The sequence below is a fragment of the Falco naumanni genome, chromosome Z, assembly GCF_017639655.2.
Source record: "Falco naumanni isolate bFalNau1 chromosome Z, bFalNau1.pat, whole genome shotgun sequence".
Classification (NCBI taxonomy): Eukaryota; Metazoa; Chordata; class Aves; order Falconiformes; family Falconidae; genus Falco; species Falco naumanni.
Window position 1 is genome coordinate 57,526,284 of NC_054080.1, and position 12,452 is coordinate 57,538,735.

General features: G+C 39.0%; 1 protein-coding gene across 4 annotated transcripts in view; it reads left to right on the forward strand.

Moving 5' to 3' along the window:
* LOC121081031 (COBW domain-containing protein 1-like) overlaps nucleotides 1-5,707 on the forward strand; it is a 29,041-nt gene extending 23,334 nt beyond the window's left edge. The window contains exons 13-16 of one of the 4 annotated variants that reach the window (XM_040579645.1): nucleotides 2,298-2,366; nucleotides 2,454-2,519; nucleotides 4,369-4,498; nucleotides 5,177-5,707. In XM_040579645.1, the coding sequence (XP_040435579.1) occupies nucleotides 2,298-2,366; nucleotides 2,454-2,519; nucleotides 4,369-4,498; nucleotides 5,177-5,250 (339 nt within the window). In that variant the 3' untranslated portion in view covers nucleotides 5,251-5,707. The other 3 variants (XM_040579649.1, XM_040579647.1, XM_040579646.1) reach the window with 3 other exon arrangements.
* The last annotated feature ends 6,745 nt before the right edge of the window (nucleotides 5,708-12,452 follow it).

Genomic DNA, 12,452 nt, shown 5'->3' on the forward strand with positions numbered 1-12,452 from the left:
ACAGGTGGTAGTTGTATCCCTTTTGCAACTCCTGGGCTAATTTTCATGGATGCTGCCCAAGGAACTGTTAAGACCCCCTGCCATGGGCACATGGGCTTGAAGCTGGAATCGTCCTGTGTCTTCCCAGTCATCTTCCTGTCTCAGTCAGGCTTTCACATGTCCCTGCTTTTTCCAACAGTTTATACATGTCTTCACACATCCCCACATGTGTAATAGGTACATCACTCAAACCAGAATACGCAATCACAGATTTCTAGTACTGGAACCACAGCTCCTTCAGGATTCCCCAAGTCATTGCAATAATGCACTTGGCTCTCGTGAGACCCCGCCTGGAGTTCTGCCCCCAGTGCAAGAGAGACACAGACATGGAGGGCAAACAACAGTCGGGGTTGGAACACCTCTCCTGTGAGGACAGGCTGAGAGAGTTGGGGTTGTTCAGCCTGGAGAAGGCTCCAGGGAGACATTATTGTGGCCTTGCAATACTTAAAGGGAGCTTAGAACAAAGACGCTGAGATTTTTTTTACGGGGGCCTGTAGTTTTGTGTGGTAGCTTTCTGCTTTTTGCTTGTTAGTGATATTGTCACTGTTCTGTGTGTTACCCACAGGCCCCTGTCCATGTACAGATACTCTGCTCTGTGGATAAATTTTGGGTCACAGTTCTCTTTGGGGTATTCCCAACTGGGTGTGGTTCAAACAGTCCCCTCAGGGGTGCAAAAATAAATTTACATGTATAAAAGATGTATTACTTGTTATATAAATATTTTAAAATAAATTTATGTGCATAAAATTTGTATTATTTATTAAATATATTTTATGTAATATGTATTATACAATAGCTTATAAAAGCATGCTTTCCTTTTATAAAGTTGCATGATTAAATTTAATTTTCAAGTTAAAATATCATGCATACAATGCCTGTATTTTTCTTTTTGAACTGCAGATCTTGACTGTGAAGTTGCTAGTCTTGAAAACAGCAAAAGGCAGTTATAATCTCCTTTTGGAACTAAAGACTCATTTGCATGCTTAACTATAATTGCAATCAGACTCTTAAGATCATAGGTTTTTATTTAACATTTGTGTTCATATTAAATATGTTCCGTTATAGTAATAAAAGTCTCAATAGATTTCTAAAGTAGAAAAAAATTAAGTAGAAGCCTTCTGAATGTTATGAGAGTTATAGCATGCTTGTATTATTAAGAAAATTATTGTTGGTTTTGTAGTGTGGAGCCATTCAACCAGTAGGAAACAGTGAGAATTCATTGTTACTGTCACTGTTTAGTTCAGCACCCATATCTTTAAGATCGTTGTTGAGACAGATGATAATGATAAATGAGAGCAGAACACCTCTTGCAGTAGGGTGCGAGCCCTGGTTGGATGGTAAAGGGTGCTTATTATCTTTGTGGGGATCAACAGAAGCAATACTGCACTATTCATGATGCACTGAACTTTTTCTGTCTTGTTTTGAAGCTGCTCAAAGTATTAGCTTTTGGGTGTTTTGGTGAGTTTACTTGGTAATTAGCTAAATGTTTAGATTTGAAGCTTGTTGCTTTTTTTTTTTTTAAGTTAGACTAGTCATCTGAAAGCAGTAATCATTTAAAAGAATTTAGGTTGTATGAAAAGAAATTCCCTGTATGTTCTTCTGTGCCACTGAGACATTATGGTGACAAAAATAGGTTTAAGACACATTATTTCCTTTATTTTAAAATAAATTACTGGTTTTAAACTACACATTTATTGGCATCTTCATTTTTGATAATAATTGGTTCTAAGCAGTAAGCTGGTGGTTGCTTTGGAATAAAACATATTCAGACATCTTTCTTTTTGGAAATTTTTCATAACAGGCAAGTACAGATAGGTGAAAAATATCTTGATTAATTTTTGTCTAATAGAATTGTGTTGAAGATTAGAAATTGTGACGAAGATCAGTAAGCCGAGAAAATTGCATTCTTAAACAGATTTGAAAGATTGAGCTTACTGGCATGTAAGAATTAAAATTCTTAGGCTTTCTTTGAGAACAAACATCAGCTACAGCAAAGAAATACATGGTAGAAGCTGATCCCAACTATTCAAAGTACTGCATATGCCCCTTAAGTGCACACCCAAATAGAACCAAAAAATATACCATAATGTGGCAAATCAAGAGCAGAAAGAAATGGAGATTTATTTTTTTTTTCAGGTTTTGATGTGGATATATACTTGCTTTTTTATGAGGTCAAGTTATAAAGAATGCTTTTTGAAATGAATATAATGAAATATTTATTAATTTTGGTAATAGTAAGTGTGTCTTTCCATTTGCAGGGTATAATTACAGTAACATTTGAAGTTCCAGGAAATATAAAAGAAGAAAACTTGAATCTCTTCATTCAGGTAAGTAATACAGCACTGTCAACTAAAAAATCATTAGAAAATCATCCCATGCCATTCTGTTTATGAAAACATTTTTCCTGTTCATAGACTCTTCTGTGGGAGAAGAATGTGAAAGATAAAACTGGGCGTACCGCGGACATCATAAGACTGAAGGTTAGTCAGAAATGACCAACTTCTTTGTTTTGTGCTTTTCCTTTTTTACGCGTAAAAAACTAGTGTTCTGTCAGCTACAGATCTATCAAGGGCACTACTGGATCACTAGCAGAGCAGACAAAATGGAGAGGAGCAATTTGTTATTGTTCTGTGTAGAGGCAGTTACCTGCTGGTTGGTGGAACAACTCAAAAGGAGGTAGCTGACAGAGAAGCAGACATTGATCCTACTTGTTTTGATTAGACGGGGAAGATGTACAGTCACAAACATCAGTGGCAGAATTAATCGTAAGGGCATAGTTAAATTACTTTTTCTTTTTTCACCTACATTGCTTTGAAAGATTCCATCCATCTCACATAGATGTCTCCTTGTCTAGGGATTGAGCACTATAGGCTGGATACTATAGACTGCTATCAGTAATTGTAATTGTTGGCATAATACGCAGAAGTTGAGGTTCACGTAACAGCAGTGCAGTACTGGTTGTGGTCTACACTTGACAATATTGTTAAACTAATTTAAAGATGCATCCCATAAGTATTAATCTTCATGGGCACTTCCTATGTTTTTCAGTTGCATGGTTTTGAGAAGGGTATAGGTGATAGTTTAGGATATATTTTCATTTTCCTTATACCAAGCAGCAGAGTTAATTGTTAAAAAATGAGAACCAAGTCTGTCATTTGGTAGGCTGTAAGAAATACAAGAAAATATGCTGCAGTTCGTTTTCTGAAAACGCTTGTGCATCATGGATAGTGACATCATTACTTTAATTCATCGAAAGAAAGGTTGTATTCTTGCTCTTTCAGCAACAAAATGAGAATATCCTTGTCTTCCCCTTCCTGACAAATAGAAGAAAATAGCCACTGATACGTCGTAAGCTGTCTGAAAACAGTGCTGCTATGTACAAGTGCATCTTTGTTGTATTGAGCATTGGAATCAAAGTAATTCTTTAGGAGATCTGAGGTTTGCTATAAGCTGTGAGCTGGCCCTCAGTCACAGACAAATACACCAAAGCAAATGAACCCCAGGTAATTATAGAATGGATTCCAAAGTTTGTTGCTTTTATATTTATTTTATATATCCTACCTGCAGTCATACTACTTTTGGTAGTAATAGTCAGAGAATTCCAGCTAACATGTCAAATGCAGACCTTTTTTTCATTAAATATTTGTAAGGGTTTTTCTTAAACACTTTTTTTTTCCCCTTTAGGGAAGTATAAGACAACTTTTTACAGAATGTGTTGCACTAGAGTATTTTATAAAGTTTTACACGAAGTAATAAAAACATTTTTAATACGACTTTTGGTATGTGGTTTAATGGGCTTACCTTAACAGTAATCACTTTTAATTCTCTTGCTAGTCATTTTACTTCAGAAATGTTTGTTTGTTCTCCAGTATTCACAGATTCTGTTTCAGAACAGTGAATATACTGAGCATGAGTGCCTAATCAGAATAGTCTGAAATAAAACTTTTTTGCTCATTTTACATTATCTTTGCTGGCAATTGATCTTTCGTGGACTCATACGTCATGAACCATATATATATATATATTCAAAGTGACATAATAGCTGATGACATTTTATTTTTGCTCGAACATGCTAGATACTGACCAAATGAAAAACAGCAAGCAGAGTGCGGCAAAGTGTGATTGCTAGTCTTTAACAGAATAAAGATATGTGAGAATGGATGTTATGAATAAAGTGGTAATACTGCATGGTTGTTTTGACTAGTTGGTCCATAGTTGCCAGAAACATTTTTCCCTGTTTGGCCTAGTTTCAAAGGTTTTTTTCCTCTTTTTACATACTTAATTTTTAAAGGTTTGTTTATATATCCTAACAGTTATTTTTCTGATAAGGGACTGGTATCTATTCAAGGCAAATCTCATCAAGTGATAGTCCAAGGTGTCCATGAGCTCTATGATCTCGAGGAGACCACAGTAGCCTGGAAAGAAGATGAAGAGAGAACAAATAGACTGGTCCTAATAGGTAAGAGGAAATTACGTATTTCCTTGTTTGACTTTAAGAAGCGGATCTTTCTGCAGGCCATGCTGTGACTTATCCAGTGAAAAGCAACTGGCCCAAGTAGGCCGGAATAAGACCTGTGAGTATGTTCAGTGTAACGTTCAGTCACAGGTTTATCCATCAAGACCTCCTGCAGTTTTATATTCCAGCTGAGTGGAATCTGCATTATCCCTTTTAGTGACATAGAAGTAAAAAAAAAACCCAAACAACTAATTATTCATAAAGTCTATAATTATAAATATGCTGATGGAAATTATTTGATTTTTTGATCAAATATTCAATAACTGCAAGGAAGGTGATTATAGCCATTAAAATGTATAAAATTTGTTTTGTTTCTGAAGAGTTTGTAATGCTGAGGTTATGAATTTCTGTTTCAAACTTGTTACTCTCTGCTTTGCAAAATGTTTTTACGACCAAAAAAACCCAATTTTTCTTCCTTTCCCTTGTGCAACTTGAAGTCTGTTGTTGCCTGTGAAATCTAAAGTTACCTTGTTGCCTGCAGCTAAATTGCAATAACTGCTATTCACACTTACTGGTATCACAAGCATTTTCTTTGTAGAGAAGAACGGCAAATCGCCACTTGCTTGCATTTTTTGGTAATACACAGTAAAATATAGCTAGCTAATTTATTTCTCTTTACAGGCAGGAACTTGGATAAGGAGATCATCAAAGAAGTATTCATAGCCACTGTGGCTGAGAAACAAGGAAACAGTTGACATCACATGACAAAAAAGATGCAAAGTCTGTGCTTAACTCTGCAAGCTTTTTATGACAGAAAAGACTGAATGACATGAAGTATAGTAGTTCCTTTTTCCTCTGGAGGTTTACACAACAGCTAAACCCTGAAGTCCTCCTAAGAATCCAAGCTGACCTACTGCTGAAAGATAAAGTTTCATGGTCTAGAATCACACATGAAGAATTCTACCGGTTTGGATTTGGCTTAAGTTGAGTCAGTACCATCATGTACCTATGCAGAAATGCAGATGGGCAAAAAGGCTGTTGTTTATGCCATACATTAAATGTTACAGTAGCAATATGGTAAACCTGTTTGAAGTCTTGGGCTTTTTCCAGATAACTCTCTTTTACTACTGGAAATGAAGCAACAGTGATTATTGCCAGAGACGTATTGCAGTATTTAGTGTATACTATTAAACTGTCTTCCTTCTCTTTCAACTTGCCTTGTGATTTTTGAATGTATACATTCATCCCAGGTGCCACTAAACTGCTGTATAAATTAAACTAAAAATAAATAGATAACAGTCTCAAGACCACATGAAATGTAGCTATTATGCAGACAGTACACGAATGCAGTGTTCAGTCACATAGCCCAAGCGTTGAAAGATGTAGCTGAACTTGCAGATTTCCAGACCATGACCTTGCCATTTCAGGATTTGGGGGACAGGGAAGCACAATTTCAAAGCATTGTCTGGGCTGTCCTGTGTGATTTCTTGTAAGGTTGTCTGACACTTTTGGGTGCTGTTTCAAAAACTTACTTTGAAGCTTTTATCTCTGTGTTCATTAGTTTTACAGTTCAGAGGTGAGCTTCTTTCCCTGTACCTTCTCCTGTAGTCAGTCAGTCATTGTTCACCTTTTAGCTTTGTGTTGATTACAGTTGGGTGATTGCAGAGTGAGTGAATGCAGGAAGGTAAGGTGGAATTAAAAATGTTTCAAAACATAATTCTAGGACATGCAGCAGATACTCTGAAGAATGGACTCTTAGCTACAGTGCTAGATGGGTGCTTGCTGGTGTGTCTGGATAAGTAGAAACTTGTTTTCAGTACTAGAGGTACTACTTGTCACATACCTAACATTTGCTTTAGGATAAAAGGTGAATTAAACTAAAGAAACAGAAGAAAGGAGGCCGTTCCCTTATCAGCAGTCTTTACTAATGTCTTTTTGCTTCTACTAATAAATGAATTCGGACTTTGTTTCTGAAGAGCTGAGAAAAGAAACATGGTTAATCTTTCACTGTCAGCATTAATATCTGAAGTCATGTGTCCAGTGAGATGGAGCTTTTCAGTCTCCTGGTGGATACATTAGCAGATATGACACATTCCTCACATTCCTTTAGAAGGCTTGAAGAAGTTTCCAGAAGTATTTTCTGTAAACTAAAGCAAGGTGAGAAGAAAGAACAACCAGCTTCCAATGTCCCTTTCTGTTCAGTGGAGCATTGGTGGCATTTGAGCGGTGAGATGGGTATATTGTTGAGCATTATAATTATGACAGTTTCCTTTAGTAATGCATCTCTTAATTTTGAAACTTCACTTTGAGAACTAATAAGTATTCTCACATTGATACGTGTTTTGTGATTGCATAAATTACATAGTCCTGCAGTCAAATGATTGCCATCAGTGTTACGGATTGTTAAATAAGTGTAAAATTGTGGATATATATTTGCATATGTTGCTGCTTACACTTCCATCAAATGCCTTTCATCTTATAAATGCCTCATGCAGTTGAAGAAGTCTGTTATCTTTAGATTATGAAGTGCCCAAATGATAACTCATTTTGTCCAGGTCCAGGTCTGCATCATTTTAACTGACCATAGGTGAATTGTTCATAGCAGTGGCGCTGTGTGAAGTGTTCATAGCAGTGTTAAGCCTGTGCCTCGTCTCTTGGCACCGCTTCTCTGTACTCCTCTGCACCACATCCTTGTCTCTGCTTCTCAAGGCCACTGATACTGTATCAGGCATATGTTTCTCTATGCTGCATCATTGCATTACAGCCATAAATACCTCATTCTATACAGACTGGCAGTTTGTTACTGCTTGCTAGAAAAAATGATGGTTGTAACAGAAAGATAAAAAAGTAAACAAATTAGCAATAGACACCCGGTCAGTTAGAGGAACTGTTGTCACAGGTAAACCAAGTGACACAAAGCTGTGGGCAGGTCAAGAAAAGGTCAGCCAGACCAGGTGTGACGAACCTTAGCCTTGAAGCTCTGCACGCTCACTACAAAGCTCCTGGCCTGCGGTGCCATACTGCATGCCTTATGTATGGTCCTGACCTTCCAACCACCGGCGCATGCAAACGGGGCGAAGGGGAAGTCCGTGTCTGGTTGGGGCGAGCAGCTTCACAGAGGCAGCCTGCTTGAGGCACTGGGGCCCCAATGCAACTTGGTCTCAGTCCTGCATCTGCAGACATCCATGGAAATTTTGGGAGAACAGCTGAAACAGATCAAGCGTTAAGCAGTGCAGGACATGCGTTGCTTAAGAGATGAGTAAAACACTTGCCATTGGTATTTACTTACAAATATGCGTCTAAGTGTAGTGTTATTGCACTGCTTCCAGTCTGCAAGCATAATGGCGAGTCCCAGTGATCTTGCTGTCCTTGCTCACACAGTCTGAAATATCCATTGGTTTCACATTGCTCTCTTAACAGGATTTTAATCTGTTTTATCTGTTTCAATTTCATAATTCTAGCCTGTTCATCTACAAGCACAGTTACTTTGTTAATTGGTCTTTTTATTACTTCCTCTGCACTGTTCTTGTTTGAAACGTCTCTTTAATAGGAATAAGCAGCTAATGATTTTTATACTCTTCAAATTATCAAGACATTGATATTTTTATGATTTCATTTTCACTTAAATGCAACAGGAAATACTACAGTTCCCTGTGTTTTGTCCAGTGCAGAAGTTTGTTTTAACTCCTGACAGGTTGCTCAGGATCACGGCATTGAATCTTTCCTTACGCAGAAAGTTGTTTTTTAAAAAAAACCCTAGCACTACAATTGGCTGCTACCAATGTGTAACAATGCAATGCCTTTCTAACGTTGCAACAGTGTGAAGTTGCCTGGTTGGCGTAGAGCCAAACCCGGTGAGCAGCAGCAGGACAGAGCAGAGCAGCCTGTGCCTGGAACGGCTGGCCTCCTGCACCAGCCGGTCTCCCAGCTGATCCTTCCTCCCCCTCTTCTCTCAGCACATTTTCTTAAGATGCACTGACACAGTCAGTTTGGGGATTTTACAAAAAAAAAAAAAAAGCTGTCGTGATGTGAATAGCTAGTGCTCCTCCTCTCCTGGAGATGTGCATCCTCCTTGCAGGAGAACTCCAGCCAGCCCTGCCTACACCATTTCAGTGCCAGGTCAAACCAGTTAGGTCAGGTTGTTCTGAACATCAGACTGGTCTAACACTGCACTGAAGATCATGTTTGCATTGACTGATGAAAGCATTAACCTCAGCTGATAAACAGTAATACATGGCTGGAAAAGATCATGTTTTCAACTGCGCTAGCTGAAAGGCATGGTCTACATTACAATAGCTTAATTCACTGTAACTGCACAGTTTTCTTGGTGGCACTGTTAGCAGCTGCCATTTTTTAAAACCAACTTGTCATCTGGAACTTCTTTTCCTCAGAAGAGAGCACGTAAAAATAAACAGACTTCTCAAAGTGAGTATGTGAAAGTCGATTAAAATTATTTCTGTTTGTTGGGGCTAAAATATGCTTTGGAAAACTTACTCACTGAAGGAATGAGAGCTTTTGCCCCTTTGCTTGTCTCTGGATTTTGTGCTAGGAACTAAGGTGAATTCACAGCTCTAGAAGTAATCTTCAGCTATCAGAATCACCTGAAGGTTTGTGCTTTCTGTATTTAGTTCGCTTTTCACTTCTAATGCTATGTGGTTATCTTTGTTTTTGTTTTTGTTTTTTTGTCTGCACCGTTGTGGTTCAACCCCAGCCTGCGGCTCAGCCCCACACAGCCGCTCGCTCACTACCCCCGCAGTGGGGTGGGGGAGAGAATCAGAAGAGTAAAACAGAAAACTTGTGGGTTGAGGTAAACATGGTTTAATAAGTAAAGCAAAAGCCGTGCACACAAGCAAACCAACACAAGGAATTCATTCACCAGTTCCCACCGGCAGGCAGGTGCTCAGCCATCCCCAGGACAGCAGGACTCTGTCACATGTGACGGTTACTTGGGAAGAAAAATGCCATCACTCTGAATGTGTGTCCCGCCCCCCCCCCCCCCTTCCGTCTTCCCCAGCTTTATATGCTGGGGGATACCATATAATACAGTATGGCTACCATACATCATATGGTATAGGATATGCCTTTGGTGAGTCAGCTCCTTGTGCACCCCCAGACCACTCGCTGGTGGGTGGGAGGCAGAAGAGCCCTTGGCTCTGTGTCAGCCCTGCTCAGCAGTAACGAAAACACCCCTGTGTTATTAACACTGTTTTCATCACAAATCCAAAACATAGCCCCGTACCAGGTACCATGAAGTAGCAGCCCCAGCCAAAACCAGCACAACCGTTAGTCAGCTGTTTTAAATCACAAGTGTGAAAGACTTTTTGTGGATTAAAGTGATTTTAGTCTGTCAGGAGGGGTCACACCAGAGCTGAAGATTACAGCTGAGTCTAAACATACTCAGAGCAGTGGAAAGCTGACATTTTCTTTCAGATACTATTTACTATTTGAAGCACCCTGGAGTCTCAGTTACCTGAGGTCCTCAAATCAAAGTAGGATATACTTGTAGAATATACTTTGTGGTTCATATTCCTTGGAATCATATTCCTGGAGCCACAAGATAAAATACAACAGGTTGTTTTAATGTGACGTGCATGAACGTCAGATCAGGTATCATATAACTGCATTTTGTTGATCTAAGAACCTATGACTTCTTTTTTTACTGTAAAGTTTTTTGCCTATCAAGTCAGTATTCTTAAAAAAGAATTCACAGTGCTATCCTCGTTTCAGCTGGGATAGAGTTATTTTTTTTTTTTTCTAGTAGCTGGTGCAGTGCTGTGTTTTTTGGATTTAGTATGAGAATAATGTTGATAACACACACTGATGTCTTAGTTGTTCCTAAGCAGTGCGTACCCTAAGTCAGGGACTTTGTGGTTTTGATGCCAAAACGGCACAGAGTAACTGCTCAGAGACAAATTTTGTCTTTAAGCAGCAAAGGTGTTTATTTCATGCAACCTTGAGGAGCTAGCCGATTTGCACTGGACAAACTAGCTCCAAAGTTTTCAGTGAAAAGTTAGGTATTTTATACAGTTTTCATGAGAGGTTACACAACATCTTAACATACATGCTCATTTGATTTTGACACCTAATGATTCCATTCACAATAGGTGGAGTAGACCTTTCAATTTTCTTTGTTCAATGATTTCCTGACTTGACGGTCTCCTTATCTCCTTCAGGTGCCCACCTTGTCTTTTCTAATTATTCAGAGTACATTCCTTTCTCAACACAAACAGAGCATCACCCAGAGCATTGTACCAAACTCATCCTCACTAATCTTTTTTTTTTTTTTTTTTTAAGAAATGGTTCTGTTTCAGTTTCCCCAGCTCTGCCAGGGAGCAGGTGCACAAGAAGCTGGGAGGGAGCATGGCCAGGAGAGCTGACCCGAACTAGCCAAAGGGATATTCCATACCATGGAACATCACGCTTAGCATATAAACTGGGGGAGTTGGCCAGAAGGGGCTGATTGCTGCTTGGGGACTGGCTGGGCATCGGTCAGTGGGTGCTGAGCAGTTGTATTGTGCATCACTTGTCTGTGTTGCATTTCATTTCTCTCTTTCTGTGTCTCCTTTTTATTATTATTACTACTACTACTACAATATTTTACTTTATTTCAAGTATTAAACTATTCTTATCTCAACCCATGGGTTTCACCTTTTTCTCTGATTCTCTGATCCCACCAAGGAGGGAAGGTAAGGTATGAGTGAGCTTACTTATACTTAGTTGCCTGATGTGGTTAAACCATGACAAGTGCTGATTCTGTATTTTTTACTACAAATAAAAAAAAATCTGAAAGAGAAATGTTGGCATGTTCATGGAGCATCCGACAGCAGTATTCTGCATTGTGTCTATGGTCATCTGTTCTGTTGCAGCAAGATGATTTTTAAAAATGTAAAATGCATGACTGATTTTATCATACACATACACACACCCCATTACTTACAGTAGCCAATTCAGGATAAGCACTGCAAAATTCAAAATCTTTTAAATCCCTGTTCATGCTTTAAAAGTATCTGTAGTATGGGGTTTGTCAGAGTGAAAGACTGTTCTGTTTACTGGGGTAGCCACCAAACAACACTCGTGGCAGTCCCTGGAGGACTGCTGCTTTGCGCTGCCTTGGAAGCCCACTTTCAATGAATTGCCTGGCAGGTTAAGGGAAGGCCAGTGCTAATGCTTGTTGGTGGATGAATCATACCTCCTTGGTAGGTGAGACTTTCCATGTACTTTGATGCCATACTTTATAGAAGATGTAGATTTAAGAATAAGGCAAACTATTTGTCCAGTCCAGTAGTCTCCATCCAGCTGTTTACCGAGACCCAAGGCCATGCTCCGGGTTCTGTGGGTAGCGCTAAGTTCAGCTTCCTTTGCAACAGCTACAGCCAGTCACTCACCCACTCTTCCCCAGGCTCCACGGGCACAGAGCCCCTGCCCAGCTCTGCTTGCCTCCCTTACCTGCCCCTTCTGCTTTTGCAGGAGCTCACCCATTCCTTGATCAGTCCCTTGGCTCAGACCAACATTTAACCATTGATAACCATTTTTGCACTGTGAGCTTCATTCATTAATTCATGACTCATCACTCAGGAGAGTAAGCATGTGTATGATGGAGACATGGCAATTTACAATAGTTTGGTGCGTGAATTAACTTGAATTAATGTTTGTTCATACATACTATTGGAGTTTTAAGATAACAAATCAATAACAAACTTACTACAGGTAACAATACAATGATTTTTAACATCAGTATAACATCCATTGCAGTACTCTGGGTAGCTTCTAGTGAGCAGCCATCATATTGATGACACTGAGTAAGGGTGGTTTCTGCCTCACTAACTGAATCAGGGTCATACCACTGTATATAGTTTTTATTTCTCTTTCCCATAAGCATTTTCCAATTTCAGACAGATGTTATGTTGTTACTTAGTTTGAGACAGTCATTTAGCATTATATAGCATATATGTATAGC